General features: G+C 40.0%; 1 protein-coding gene and 1 pseudogene across 2 annotated transcripts in view; one reads left to right on the forward strand and one right to left on the reverse strand.

Moving 5' to 3' along the window:
* RORB (RAR related orphan receptor B) overlaps positions 1–16,059 on the reverse strand; it is a 195,242-nt gene that overhangs the window by 70,342 nt on the left and 108,841 nt on the right. The window contains exon 1 of one of the 2 annotated variants that reach the window (XM_040449338.1): positions 3,830–3,967. The exons of the other annotated variant lie outside the window; for it this stretch is intronic. Within the exon in view, the coding sequence (XP_040305272.1) occupies positions 3,830–3,869 (40 nt within the window). The 5' untranslated portion in view covers positions 3,870–3,967. Of the gene's footprint in view, positions 1–3,829; positions 3,968–16,059 lie in introns of those variants that run through there. 2 annotated transcript variants of the gene reach the window in all.
* LOC121013623 (mediator of RNA polymerase II transcription subunit 6-like) lies at positions 121–1,131 on the forward strand (annotated as a pseudogene).

The raw sequence follows: 16,059 nt of genomic DNA on the forward strand, positions 1-16,059 counted from the left end.
GAAGAGACACTCCAACAGGACATTAGGGAGTTTTCACTTATGGGAGGACACTTTGGATGTAAAATGGCATCGGTGACTGTACTATAAGAACTCAGATTTTAGGCGAGAGCTTTTGGAATTATGGCAGCCGTGGATATCCAAGATAAGCTGCTGGGAATCTCTTGGGCTGACTGTTCCTGGATCCCCATTTTGAACTGTGGATACGTCCCGGATTACATTTCAGAAAGAAGTAATCCTTTCTATGACAGGACATGTAACAATGAAGTGGTCAAAATGCAGAGGCTTACATTAAATCAAATGGTTGGAGTGGAATACATCCTTCTGCACTCTCAAGAGCCCATTCTTTTTTATCATTTGGAAGCAACAGCGGCAGTCTTCTACCCAAGTTATCCCACTGGCTGATTACTGTATCATTGCTGGGGTAATCTACCAGGCACCAGACCTGGGGTCAGTTATAAACTCTAGGGTGCTTACTACAGTGCATGGCATTCAATCAGCTTTTGATGAAGCTGTGTTGTACTGTCAATACCATCCTTCCCAGGTTATTGGTGGCACTTCAAAGATCGTGAAGAGCAAGATAAAGTCAAACCTAAAGCCAAAAGGAAAGAAGAACCAAGCTCTATTTTTCAGAGACAACGTGTGGAGGCTTTGCTCCTGGACCTTAGGCAGAAATTTCCACCCAAATTTGGGTAGCAAAAGTCTGGAGAAAAGCCTGTCCCAGTGGGTCAGACAAAGAAAGAGGCAGAACCTATACCAGAGACTGTTAAATCTGAGGAAAAGGAGACCGCGAAGAACGTCCAACAGATAGTGAGCACGAAAGGCCCCCCGGAAAAACGAATGAGGCTTCAGTGAGTACTGGTCAGAGGGAAGCCTGCAAGACTCCTCTTGTCCATTATTGGCACCTCATTACCACGACAGGCTCTTGAACTTTAAAATTCTTTGTCACGACCCTTCCATTTGTATAGAATGTGCTTGTTCTTTAAGAAGGATGTAAGGATCCTCATGCTTTTGATATGAATATTTTTTATGTATCTTTTGTAACCTTTCCCCTACTAGACTTGAGCAGCCTCTTACTCAAATGTATACTGCTATATATACATCTAAAAACAAAATAAAAGTATTTGTATAAATTAAAAAAAAACCCTCAGATTTTAGGCACTCATGTTTTGGATCATCTGCAAAAAAAAAAAAACTTTATTTTTAAAGTTTATTTATTTATTTTGAGAAAGAGAGAGACAAAGTGCACATGCAAGTGGGGGAGGGGCAGAGAGTGGGAGAGAGAGAGAGAGAGGGAGAGAAAGGGAGAGAGAGAGAATCCTGAACAGGTTCCACACTGTCAGTGCAGAGCCCAATGCAGGGCTTGAACCCATGAACCATGAGATCATGACCTGAGCCCAAACCAAGAGTCAGATGCTTAACCGACTGAGCTACCCAGGCGCCCCTGATTTTATTTTTAAAGCAGATAATGCTACAGGAGCAAAACATATGGCAGGTTTCTGCATTGAGAATTACATTATTATATCATTTCATGTTCTAGCAAAGGCATGTATAGGTTTAGTTCATCCTTATATAAATGGCCTTTTTCGAAAAATGAGGCACGTAGATTTTAAAGGAAGGTGTTCTCACCTTCACGCAGCACCAGAAATTATTTCAGGGGTCAAATGATAACTCAGGATGTCACCCTCAAAGCTCTGTCTTGTAATTTCACCCTATGCGAAATATCACAAAGGTCCCGTATCAATGTAGGCAAAGGCTTAGCCACTCAACAAATGGAGAATTATGAGTGCGCAGCTCCCTCGAAGACCAAAGTGTCTGTTCTGCTGATATTGCACACTTTCCCTAAAGAGATTACCAGCATAATCCTAAACATTATAGGACCCAAGCTATCTTATTTTTGAGCTCATCAGATCCAGCATGCTGCACGTAATCCGTCCCAGCTTTACTCAGTGTTTATGTAAGCTGGGGAAAGAATTGTAGGACCAACGGTAACCAAGTACTAAGAACAAATATCGTCATTTTCAAAACACACTTTACCAAGTTTCTTTTTTTTGCTACAAGCCAAAAATGCATAATCATTGTTTGATAGTGTATGGTAACATTTGCATGGGGATGTTTGTGGCTGTGTTTCCTATACATTAGTTTCTACCAAAGGCCCTTTGAGGCTACCCGTGGACTGAATTGGTAGGAAAAAGTAAAGTGGTTTTATTGTTTTTTTTTTTTTTTTTTTGTCATTTCTTTAGAGGTTTGAGTTACTTCGGAGATACTTATTTTGGGGGGAAATAACGGAGGAAAAAGACTAGTGAAAATCAGAAACTGCTAAGCACAGTACTAAGTATTCTACGACAGTGACTTTACAAAAGCTGCGGTTTCAATTTAGGATATTCCTTTTGATTGCACTAAAATTTAAAAGGAAAGTAAAATATTTGTTTCTCTTTGCAATACGTAAACACACACTGGCTCATATAATTTGTTTAAAAAAATGAGTTGTGTGTGTGTGTGCACATGCTCTTAAAATCAAAACCTGTTTTCTGTAATTTTATAACAGAGGGAAAATTCCTGTTTTTCTTTCCACCCCACCAAATCAGGAGAGAAAGGAACACTTATGTTTACCTGTCAGCCTCTGCTAATTATAATTCAGACCCAAAGAGGATTAAGTGCATAGACGTTAATACGTCCAGTGTTATTAATTTCTAAACAACAATAGCAACAATAACCTGAGTAAATCTGTCAGTAGTGAGGATAAATAGTTGTTCAAAGACTCCATTGATGTCACAACTGCAATCTGCTGTTAATGGTTTATTTCACTGATACAGTCTTCAAATACATACATTGTGAAATCAGCGAATAATTGCATTGAAATAATATCCATTCTTGTCTAAAATTATAAGCAACGGGAGGCTCGAAGCATTGTGCAAAGACGTAATTCCGAGTTTATAAACATTTGGGGAAGTTTTAGTTTGATTAGTAACTTTTTTTGAATAATCGTTAGTTTTGTATTATTTGAACCTAAAAATTATGTTAATTTACATTTTAATATTTCCAACTGTTGTTCATTGCTATTTAGTACTAGCCAAAAAATGGCAAAAAATCATACATCATATTGCCCTGAAATATTTTTAGAACAAAGGCTCAAAACCTTTCTATGTTATGAGATAATGTGCGTTTAGGGAACTAGGTACTAATTTGTTAAAAATTTAGCAGAAAAACTCAAATAGGATTCACCTGATTGTTAATAATCATTCAACCAAATAGATTTTTTCTTTTCTTTTCTTTTCTTTTCTTTTCTTTTCTTTTCTTTTCTTTTCTTTTCTTTTCTTTCTTTTCTTTTTTCTTTTCTTTTTTCTTTCTTTGTTTCTTTCTTTCTTTGTTTCTTTCTTTTTTGAAACTAGATCTTTTACATAGGAGGAACTGTGTGGTATAATATATTTATGAACTGAATATTTAACAAGTCAGAAAAGTGAAATGATCATAATAATGATAATGCCAATGACTAAAATCAGAGCTACAAAATTGTGACAAGGATGTTCATAGAGTTAACCTCACGCTCGTGTAATGTGGCTGGTGACTACCTGAATTCATTCTCAAAACTCATGCATTTGGTAATTCACTACAGGGTATGATGATACTCACATATAAATATGTTCTCCAGTGTAAAATAAAGCCTGAGTGGCTTATTTATTATATACATTTGCAAGTCAGAAAATATTTTATTGTTCCCACACCTAGACCTCAATTTCTTTTGCTGAGAGCTTACAAACGCTTACTGTTTTACCTGAAGGATAGTTCATACAGCTAAGCGTCAGAAGAGAGAAGAAAACGGAAAACTCACCAGTGGCGTCAGCTTTAGTTTTGAGCTCGTTCTCACACATTTTGACGTTAGCAATTAAAAGTCTAACTGAGAAATATTGCACTTTTCCCTGGAGGTCTGACGGCTGCCCCAGTGTTACTCCACAACTAGAATCCCAACAGACTGCATTAATGAGATTAAATGAAAGAGGGAGTTAAAGGCATCAACTGTTCCATTTCATTAAGTAAGGGTGAAGGGCTGCCCAGGCAAGGAAGGCAGGAGGGAGGATATTGGCTTTTCCTTTTGATAGCACTTATTCACAAAAGAATGCAGCATTTGCTAAATCACAGTCAGCAGTTTAAAAACGTTATCCAGCTGCCCCCCAGAATTGTATGGAAATATATTATTTATATATATTTATTCTGCACTTAAATTCTTCTTTGTTCTCATCCCTTTGGAAACAGATCCAATAGGCATGTGCCATGTAAACAAGGGTCGTCTCTGTGATTCTAAAAGTATAATGCAATTTTCCTTCAGAATTACTTTGCTCCAATGATTCTAGACCCTCTGTTGAGGTCCAGGGATGAAGGATGGTGTGAAGGTATTACCGTGGTCCTGTTCTTCTAAATGCTGGATCATAGTTGTCTATGGAGTAATGAATACAGCACGAGATTTTAGAAGAGCATATTAGAAAGAAAACACGCATGTCTTACAGCATGTCTGTGGCAACAGAGCCTGGGAACCCGGTCTGAGGACTTAACACTAGGTGGGTCACCAACCTCAACCCTGAGGTCTAAAGTGACTTCATCCTCCCAGCATGCCCCAGTGCTCCCACTTGTAAAATAAGAATGACCAAGTCACCTGGACAGAAATTTCTGATCCTCAACCCTTGTCACCAGGAAGGATAAATATATTACTATGTAAAAATTGCGTTAACTTCCATAGAAAAGAGCATGATCTTTATGTGAGAGCAAAATGCTCCTGAGCAGCAGCATTATTTAACCTTTGCTTAGAGTTACCAGATTGATTGAGTGATGAATCTCAAACCTTTCTCTTCACCTTTTTCTTTCCTACCATCTGGGACAGTTCTTATTTTCTTTTTACTAATCATTTGTCACAAATGTTTCTTGATCTTCCCTACTATTCCTCTCTTCTCTTAAACATCTCTGTTTTTTCCTGGCCTGCAGTAGAAACTGCTTTCCTTTTTTTTTTTTTTTTTTAAAGTTTATTTATTTGAGAGAGAGAGCGTGAGAGAGAGCCAGGGAGGGGCAGAGGGAGAGAGGGGGAGAGAGAGAATCCCAAGCAGGTTCTACACTGTCCGTGTAGACCCCGATGTGGGGCGCTATCTCACAAACCATAAGATCATAACCTGAGCTGAAATCAAGAGTCAGACGCTTAGCCAACTGAGCCACCCAGGTGCCCCGAAACTGCTTTTCAAAGGGAAATAAGGCAAGGAATGGTGAGGTGGTCAGAGGAGGCTGTGCAAACCCACTTGGTATTATTGTCAGCATGGTGGAGCTGAGCCCAGTGGTTCTCAGCTTTGGATGCCCATTGGAATAATCTGGAGAATTTAAAAATATTGATGTCCAGGGATTTCTCTCTTATCTTCTTCCATTGATTTGTTTCGTGTGGGCATCTGGGGTTTTTGAACAATTCCAAAGTGATTCTAACGGGCAGCCAGGTCTAAAGACCCCAGGAATGATTCTCAGAATCACCACAGACGCATGTCACATGTACAGATTCCTGTCGCCCACCAGCCACTGAGTCAGAATCTTCTGAGGAGCCTGGGAAGCTATTGTAGTAAGCACTGCATTGATTGGCAATGATTAGATAAGTTTTGGGAAAACCTTGGACTTTGAATTAGGACATCTGGTTTTAAATTCTTGGGTAGGTTACTTAACGTTTTCCGTGCTTCCGTTTGCATATCTCTAAAATAAGATCACAACACCTACCTACAAGATCACTGACCACTCCAACCACCATGATTGCCCCGGGACCCTATGTATCTACCATTCATTGGTCCTGGTATTCTTCATTAATCCTTCTCAGATGCTTACGTTTAACCTTGACTATAAGCTCCTTAGGGATAAGCACTCTCTGTGTTTCCCAGTGTCTAGCGTAGGGATTCAATAAATGTATGGAGCCCATCAGTGGGTGAGTATATGCCTACTGATTGACTGCATCACTGGGGGATCATACATAAGTCTCACTGCCTGTCTGCTCCCACCATTTCCTTTACCTCAAGTTTCACTTTTCTGGCTATTGGATCTTTGGGGCTTACTGGCTTGCTGCTCCTTAGTGGAAATAAGAGAAGGTTAAGAAAAAAGAAATTTGCCTCTTTGTGTTCTTTATTTAATCTTAATTTGTAATTGGTTCTTAGTGTAGGAACAAGGTTTGAAAAAATAACCTCTCTTGATTTCCTCTTTTCCCTTAATCTATGACTCTCCTTCCTCCCCTTTGTGAATCATCTAATTGCCTCTTTGAACTGTTGTCCCACTGGCTTAGGTCTTTCCTCTGTCCTGTTGATGGATTGCTTTTTCTCTGGTTAGAAGTATTATCATTAGTTGACCTCTCCTCCTGGATGACTCTCCCTGGACCCCACTCTGCTGTAGGCAGAGGCTCTTATATACTTCTCACACCAGCGTGGTACTTAGACTGTCTCTGGTATCACAAGTCATTAAGCTAGAGGGACAGAAAAGCTCTTAAAAAACAAACAAACAGACAGACAAACAAACAACAATTCCCCAAATTCAGGGAGGAACATGAGAGAAGAAGCTTCTTAAACAAAAGAAATGTCATAACAGAGAAATGGCTTGGGGCGCCTGGGTGGCTCAGTTGGTTGAGCGTCTGACTCTTGGTTTTGGCTCAGGTCATGATCTCATGGTTTGTAGTATTGAGCCCCGTGTCCGGTTCTGTGCTGTTGGATTGGGATTCTCTGTCTCTCTCTCTCTCTGCCCCCCCCACCACGCGCATGCACGCACTTTCTCTCTCTCTCTCCCAGAAGTAAACAAATAAACATTACAAACATAGGAAACACTTCCTCTTTGGCGTTGGGGTTCTCAAAGTACAGGTCCCCAGACCAGCAGGGTCAGTAGCAGCACCTGGGAATTTGTTAGAAATGTGAATTCTTGGACTCAGTCCAGACCTACTGAATCAGAAACTCTTGGGGGGCGCGGCAGGGGTGTCCAGGTGCTTTCACAACCCTCCAGGTGGTTCTGAAGCACAGAGCCACTGGTTTACAGCATGGGTTTTTCAATCAGGAGGAGCCGGAGTTAATTCACAGCTCTGTCACATTCTGGTCGTGTGGTTTGGACAAGTTCTTTAATCTCCTGACACCTCAGTTCTATCATTTGTAAAATGGCCATTAGAACACCTACCTGATGGAAGTGTTGAAGAATTTAAAGTGAGCTAATTCCTGTGAAGTACTCAGCACAGTCCTAAGCACAAAATAAGCACTCAGTTCCTCTGGGCCGTTACTCTGATATTACCTCAGTGGAGAAAAGAAAGTAGTTTGTACTTTAAAAACCTCCGCTCTCTGCTTTTACAAATGTCTCAAAACTTAGCTGCATGTTAAAATCACTTGGAGACCTTAAGAAAATATATCTGATTCCCAAGAGACTCACTGCAGATTAATTCAGTAAGAATTCTGGAAGTGAGGCCAGGCGTTTTTATTTTAATTACACAGAGGATGACAAGATGATTCTGATATACAATGTAATATACTGTTGTTATATATTAAAATCAATATTAAAAGAGGTGTGAGATTAAATGCAGGTAAGAATGAATCATGAGGAAAGTCAGATGTCATATTCATTATTTCCATGATTTCACCCTAATTCCATGGTAGAGAAGTACAGGGAAATGCTAAAATGTAGGTTCTAGACCAGGGTTCCCCACCTTGCCGTTACTGACATTTTTAGGCTGGACAATTCTTTTTTTCTGGGCAGCTTTTCTGTGAATTGTATTTATCTCTGGCCTCTATCTGTCTGTCCTCTAGATGCAGTATCATTCCGCGGTGGTGACAACCAAAGCGATATCCAAGTATTGCCAAGCATCCCCTGGGGGGATGAAATAGTGACAACTCTAGTTCTAGAGTTTCCGTGTCTGGATACAAATCCAGGCTTTACTATGTAACAGCTGTATGATTAGAGCAAGCTACAAGTCCTTTGTGCCTCAGTTTCCCTTCTTCTGAAATGGAGGTAATAATACTCCCCTCATAGAGTTGTGTTGTGCGTTCGAAAGATAAAAGAGAAAATGCATCTAAAGCCCTGAGAACAGCATCTAGAGCATGGCAGACGTTACAGACTGAATGTTTATGTCCCCTCAAACTCTGATGCTGAGATCCTAACTCCCAATGTGATGGTATTAAGAAGTGGGGACTTTGGGAAGGTCCCCACTCATGAGGTCATGAGGTAGAGCCCGCATGAATGGGATTAGTGTCTTTCTAAAAGGTCTCTGGAGAGCTCTCTTGCTCTCTTTTCACATTGTGAGGAGACAACCAGAAGTCAGCAGTCTGCAGCCTGAATGAGAGCTCTCACCAGACCCAACCATGCCAGCATCCTGATCTCAGACTTCCAGCCTCTAGAGCTGGGAGAAATTCGCTGTTTATGAGCCACCCAGTCTATAGTACTTTGCTATCATAGCTTGAATAGACTAAGATAGTACATATTTAGTAAATGTCAGCTATCATTTATGCATATGTGTGTGTAGATGTTATGTTATATATGTATATATAGCATATGTATGTTATATATGTATATATAGCATATATATATATATATATATATATATATATATATATGTATATATATCTCGATAGTCTTATTTTGATTCCAAAATACCGGGAGAACTCTTTTCCTAAAGTCATTACATGCAAGTTGTGTATCCATTCATCAATTTATTCCCTGCGTAATGAATCAGAATGACTAAATACTCATATACGTCCTGGGGTCTGCAGCTGGTGTAGAAGACAGAGAGAAGAGTGAAAGCATTACAGAATCCGAGCGGTGTGGTTTCTATCCTTTTGGGACTATGCATTAAAAATTTTTTTTAATGTTTATTTACTTTTGAGAGAGAGAGAGAAAGACAGAGCATGAGTGGGGCAGGGGTAGAGAGAGAGGGAGACACTGCCTTGAGAAAGCAGGCTCCAGGCTCCGAGCTGTCAGCACAGATGTGGGGCTCGAATTCACAAACCATGAGATCATGACCTGAGCCAAAGTCAGACGCTTAACCGACTGAGCCACCAAGGCGCCCCAAGTAATTTTTTATTTGCATAAAAAATGCTGAATATTTTATAAAAGATTTTATTTTTTAGATCAGTATTAGACTTACAATAAATTTGAAAGAAAGATTTTCCACACACCTACTGCTCACCAATGCGCATAACCTCCCCCATTATCAACATCCCTCACCAGAAAGGTACATTTTTTTTTTTTTTAACAAGGATGAGCTTACATTGACACATCATAATCACCCAAAGTCCATAATTTACATTAGGGTTCACTCTTGGTGTTGTACATTCTATAGGTTTGGACAAATGTACAATGACTTATATCTATAATAGCATACTGTCCTAATAGCATATAATTTCACTGTCCTAGAAATCTTGTGTGTTCTGCCTATTCATCTTCCCCTGTCACTTCCCCAAGCAACCACTGATCTTTTTATTATTTCCATTGTTTTGCTTTTAATATTTTTGATATTGATATTTTTGATAAATGGCTTAAATCCAAGCCATTTAGGAGTTGAGACCTGATCATTGGAAATGGCTGAAGCCTAACTTCTTAAATTTGGTATTTGTTCATTTAGCAAATCCATGATTGTTGAATGCATCCGATATTTTGATAACTGAGTTAAATAGCTTCCCTTATGCGTTCCAAGTATGTAACTGTACTTTGCAGGAGGGCCAAGAGATTTCCCTGGTTCTCATGTAGCATCTGTTTGGTTACAGTCAATGATGGGAGGTTCAGCACTTTGCAAGACATCCAGTTTCACTATTGCATTCTCCTGCTGATCAATCAAGGAGGATTTCCTAAAGCCCACATGGAGTATGCCCACAAGCCTTGCTGAAATGAAAATACGATGCCTCTGTTGTTCTGTTGGTCTTATCGTATTATAAAGTTATAAAAGCTCTATCAAAAAGTGCTTGGCAGGGGGTGCCTGGGTGGCTCAGTCTGTTGAGTGTCAGACTTCGGCTCGGGTCACGATCTCACTGTTCACAAGTTCGAGCCCCGCACAGGGCTCTGTGCTGACAGCTCAGAGCCTGGAGCCTGCTTTAGATTCTGTGTCTCCCTCTCTCTCTGCCCCTCCCCACTCACGCTCTGTCTCTCTCACTCTCTCTCTCAAAAATATACATTAAAAGAAAAAAGGTGTTTGGGGTTAGTTTGCCATAACTTAATTTCTGGTGTCTCAAGATGAGTGCTGGTGATACAACTTTACCTCCCTGGTCCTATGGTTCTAGTTAGTAATTTGTTCTAAGGTTTTGCTATTGAGGGTCTTTAGTGCATATGTGTATATATGCATATATATGTATAGACATAACACATATCCATATCTGTATACACATATGGTATAAATACTTGCCTATATGTAATTCATCTTTCTCTGCCTGTTTCTGAATGTGGGGCATTTTAGTTATTTCTAATCTTCGGGAAGATTTTAGTTTGCCAGGAATCTCAAAGATTACCACGAAAGAAGAAACAATCTGCAATCTCCAATATAGCATTCATCTGGAGACTTGTCCTTACTTAAAGTAGCAAACTTCGCCCTCACAACCCTCTATTCACTGGTAAACTTCAACTCTGCCTTAACGACTCTTGTGCCTCCTTCCAGTCTGAAAGTCATTCTCTCGAGTGGAGGAGACACCATTCTTAAAAAGATGCAAAAAGATTGATACCATTAGAAGGTCTTCCAAGGTATCTTAAGTTGGAAGTTGACTTCAGATAAGCTCCTCCGTAAGCCTGTATGTGATGGAGACTAACATTACCTGGTGCCATGAGAGACAGTAGTAATTTTGCATGTTGCTGGACTTGGATCAGTGGATGTGATAGAGAAAAATCTGTTACAAGATGGCTGACAGGACTGATAGGGAAATTCCAGTCCCCAACCAAAGGCTCCCCTTCTGCGTTCTTCTTTCCACCCTTCTTGCCGTGCTTACTGCTAATGCGGGATGTGGAAGTAACAGACTACAAATTGTTCCCTCTGCTTATGCTCAGTGCTCAGACCTCTGGAGAGTGATCTCTGAGCCCGCCTGTGTAAAATAAACCTCCTGCCTTCCAAGATCTCCGAGTGCCACTTGGTTCTTCAGCTGGGTGATCCAGACCAGGTTCCATACCAGATGAGCTTTGAGGGCTTTAACCCAGGACACAGGGCTACAAACTGCTGTACCTTGGACCTGCATTATTGAATATTCTTGCATGGGCTTCATCCATACCAGCTCAGAATTTTCTAGCAAAACCATTCTTATTTCTTAAGAGCCTGGTCTTTCATTGCGGTAATCAGGAAAAATAACATTATAAACATCAGTGGTTTTTCACCCTACGTATCTAGGCTCTGTCACTTACTGCTATGGCTTAGATTCTACTTTTTTTTCTTTCTGTATAAAGGCACCAACAACATACCCTAATTTACATTTACATGAGAACCAGGCAATCCTGAATCCAGAATTCAGGTACATTCATCAGGGCTAAGCCAACTCAGTTTTGCTCCAAAATCAGCAAAGGAGTTGAGTTTCTCATCTTGTATCTTCTAAGGAACATATTAGCCAAGAGACAACTTTTCAACCATATAGAGCAAATTCACTTAAAAATGTAGAGCCCAAGAATGGTAGCATTATCTCCGTGTGCAGTCCACGTTTGCATTAGGAGAAAGGAATCTGTCCCTAAAGTACCTTGCAAGATAGAACTGTGTACGGTTGTTTTCCTTCACTCCTCCTGGGACCTCTTACACATGTCACGGCCAACCAACATCGTGAACATTTTTACTGAACAGAATAAGAAACAAATGGAGTATGTAAAACACAAACAAATCACATGTCGGTAAACTAAATGTAGATTTAGCATCCTTGAAGAACAAAATCTTTCCTCTGTAACTCAAAAGTGAAAGCAGGAGTTCACTCTGATCTAAAGTTCAAAGCAGGAAATCCAGAGGACTGATCAAAGGCAAGTAGATGGGGCGCCTGGCTGGCTCAGTTGGTGGAGTATGCAACGCTTGATCTCAGTGTCGTGAGTTCGAGCACCACACTGGGTGCAGAGATTACTTAAAATATTTTTGTTTGTTTGTTTTAAAGGCAAATATATGAAGCCATTCACTGTTTTCACGTGCAGAATCCCCCTCCAGGGCCTATAGAACTAAAGGGTCTCAGCTAGCAGAGACTGAGAACTTAGTGTGTTAAAGAGCTTCAGCTGCATTATCTTATGTATTGTCACAACTCTGGGAAGTACCGTGAGTACCCTCAAGTGGCTGGGAAAGAGACCGGGTCGCAGTGGGGCTAGGAAATAGAACCTTATAGTGGTGGTCTCAAAATGCGATCCACAGAGGAGTAGCCCCAGGAGTGCCTCCCATTCCTCTGTACTTGTTAGAGTGCACATTCTTTGGACCACCCAGGATCTACTGAGGTGTGGTCCAGAAACTCCAGGAGTGAACATTATACCACTCTGTGTTTTAAGAAGCCCTCTAACTGATTTTAATGACTGCTAAAATCTGAGGACAGTGGCTTGTAGTCCACATTTAATAATGGTGAATCCATTTCTGTGTTGCCCATGCTCTAAATCACATACGCAAGGTATACAGACTTGTTCTCAAAGGTGAGTGATATTTAGAAGCACCACAATGAAGACAGATTTTTTTACTGTTAAGTATTAAGCATTGCTTGTTCCTTCTATTTGAGTGAGTCCTGAAGGCCTGTTACCAGCTCTGGGGGTTTCAGCAGGCCTGGATGATTCCAGCAAAGAAGCACAAGTTGCATATTACGCAAGCCTTTCCCTCTTTATTTTTAAGGAGCAGACTGACACTGGGTTATCTCCTTGCTGGGTGCAGATTAGTGCTTGCCATGGTGGATAGCGTGCCCACACTGTGAAAAATGGAACACGTCACCACTGCTGAGGTTAAAATTCCACAAAATGTTTCTCTTGCAGACACTGCTGGCCCATAGAAAGTTTTACTAACCCATAGTGCTGTGAGTTTTTCATTCTAAAGTTGACCTGGGATCCTCCTAGCCCTCATGAAATATGATTACCTATTATCAATCTGTGTGTCTGGATGAGAAACGAATTGTGACTTTATCTTCTCTTTCTACATTTTAATCATGATATGAAGCGGGGGTGGCATTTTTGTCACTACTGTTTTTACTTAGTATCATTAAGTACCTTTACTACACTTCATGGGGGATGTTACTTCAGAACTCAAAGAAAGATTTAAACTCTAGTCCCCCTGAAGAAAGAAAGGGGAACAAAGAACAATGCATGCTTAAATTCATCTCTCCCTTTGCTTCCTAGGATTAAAGGGTTACTGCATACAATCGGGAGGCTTACTCTATTTTGCCACAACAAAGGGTAAAATAATGTGTGTGTTGGGGCGGGGGGGGGATACAATTTAGCCAATGTAGTAACACTGCCCTGACATTTTAATATTTTGTTTGTTGTCCTTAATACTTATTAGGTGTTCAAGTCGCTGTCTTAAGCACTATTAAGTGGTAAATTAAAGTTCTTTTCAAACTGCTTGAAAAGCATTATCAAAATATTGCTGTTTTGGAGGTCAACAAAGCCTGGGGAATTTTTAGTGATAAATGTCATATCAAAGCTTAAAGACTTCTTTTCTTACCCTATTTAGGCAATTTTTTGGGGGGGCGGCTGAGATAAAATCACCAAGTAGAAATAATTGCTAGTTAACACCATTACATTTAGTAACAAAAAATAACTGGCTGATCTGCAGGAATAAACACTGAATTATTGTTTTATGGCTGAAAATTAAAAACTGTATCCCATCGGCGAAAGAATCTTTCAGATGAGTAGGGCATGAATGCCGCAGGAACATTTCAATAAATAAAGGACAATACATATCTTTGACTCTGTGACAGAAACCCTCATAGAGTGAATAACCCAATTTGCCCCTGCCCTTACAGCTAATGGGTCCAAGAATAGTGAATGCTTGGAATCTGAAAATTATCTTTTGTTTGCTAAAGGCAGTTGATGGGTGATGTGTTGGAGAAGGAACTGCCTTAGGTATGTTTCAGAAAAGTGCTTATTCTGATTTTCTGAAAAAAGACTAAATGGCCTCACTGAAGAGTTTATGTAGCTTAGGGTATGAAAAGATAAAATCGTTAGGATACCTTAAAACAGGAAAGAATTCAAACATTTACTCAAAAAACAAATCAGTGTGAGACTTAAGACAGAGCTAATCAGTACCGGATGCATGGTCCTGCCTTATTTGAGATTCTAGATCATTTATTCTGAAAATAACAATGGGGCTTTTTTTTTTCTTTGAAGGATCTTATCCTATATAAATTATATGGATATGTGAACAACAAAATAACATTTTAGGCTTAAGCTCACATTCCATATATAGGAAAATAATGCCAGCATACTGTGTTCTGTCCACATGTAATGGAATAAACTCTTTACAATGGACTGAACATTTGTGTGTCCCCCAAATTCATATATTGAAACCTTAACCTCAAATATGATAGTATTAGGGGGTGCAACCTTTAGGAGGTAATGAGGTTGTGAGGGTGGAAACTTCGTGAATAGGATTTAGTGTCCTTATAAGAAGACAGCAGAGAGCAAGCCAGCATGTGAGGATATGAGAAGTCTACAACCCAGAAGAGGGCCCTCACCAGAATCTGACCTTGGTCCTAGATTTTCAGCTTCCAGCACTGGGAGAAACAAATTTCTGTTGTTTCTAAGCCAGTAAGTCATGATACTTTGTTATAGCAGCCCAAATGGACTGACTCTCCCCTCTCCCTTTCCATGTTAGCATAATGGTAAAGTTGGAGCACACTTAGACCAGGCCAACACCTCGGTTCACCCTCTCCCACTTTCTAGAGGATTTCCAATTGTCTGTGGGTTTACATATGTAAAGTAGCAACTTTACAATGTCATATGTTAATCTGAGTTTCTCACAGAATAATAAATTGGAGCCGTCTACAAGCTACTCAATTACATGTTAATTTCAGTTAATCAAAATGATAAAAACTTGTAATCCACCAAGTAAGTTACTAGTCTAAGGTAAAAATGAACCGGTGGAACTGTCATTTGCCTATTTTAAGAACTGGAAATAAAAAGGGCTTGTAATATTTAATTAGAGATTGGCCTTGAGGAATTCATGGCCCTCCCAGTGAATCGAGGATCACACTTTGAGAGACACTAGTTTGCAGCATAGGCTCCGGACCTGTGCTCATGTTCTAGTCCACTCGAGAGATGCATACTTAGTCAAGATGATCAACCTCGCTGTCTCTTGGTGTTCCCATCTAACAAATTGGTGTGATAACTCCTACCTCAAAGGGTTATTGGAAGAATAAAATGATATCCTGGTGCAGGGTAACAGGTCCATACGTGGCACACAGAAAGTGGTCAGCATATGGTAGTCATTACTAAGCATGAAAACTGCCTATCCCATGGGGGACGTACATGTTTGGGGGTTGACTACCCGAAACTCCTATGACTTGGCGTATCGTATATCAAGAAGAGCTGTCCCACTGACCACGCATTCCTCCCCCAGATGGGACCTCACCTCCCAAGCTAGTTCTTACTCCCTTTAATTCCATGACAGGAAAAATTACACCTAATGATTAATTCAGCAATAAATTCTTATCAAATGCATACTAATTGCCTAGGCCAGTGCTCATTTACACTCTCTAGTTATGCAGCTACCACGTTGCTTGTTATTTTGGGAGAACATTATAAACACTATCATTCTTACACTAATTATAACGGCAATAATAGTTATCATAAATAACAATACTTTATATGGCACATTTTTATGTACATTTCTATGTGCATTTTAGAATTTGAAAATGTTCACCATTTATAAATGAAACCAATTTACATAGTGAATAATTTCTTGGCAAAGCAGAAGGAAAGGTATTAAATAACAGATATGGGGAGAGGAATTGTTGCCCAGACACTGGAGTTCTTCAGACAAAAATGGAGCTATGTCATTCTGGGGTCATCCATTTTTAACCCCTGTGCAAAGATGGCTGGAGACGAAACAGTTCAGGCACACAAGAGCCCGTTAACAAGGTCAGCTGCGAAGGGCGGACCCACACTTGTGGTCAC

This window comes from Herpailurus yagouaroundi, unplaced genomic scaffold (genome assembly GCF_014898765.1).
Source record: "Herpailurus yagouaroundi ecotype Mexico unplaced genomic scaffold, PumYag 199, whole genome shotgun sequence".
In the NCBI taxonomy this organism is placed as follows: Eukaryota; Metazoa; Chordata; class Mammalia; order Carnivora; family Felidae; genus Herpailurus; species Herpailurus yagouaroundi.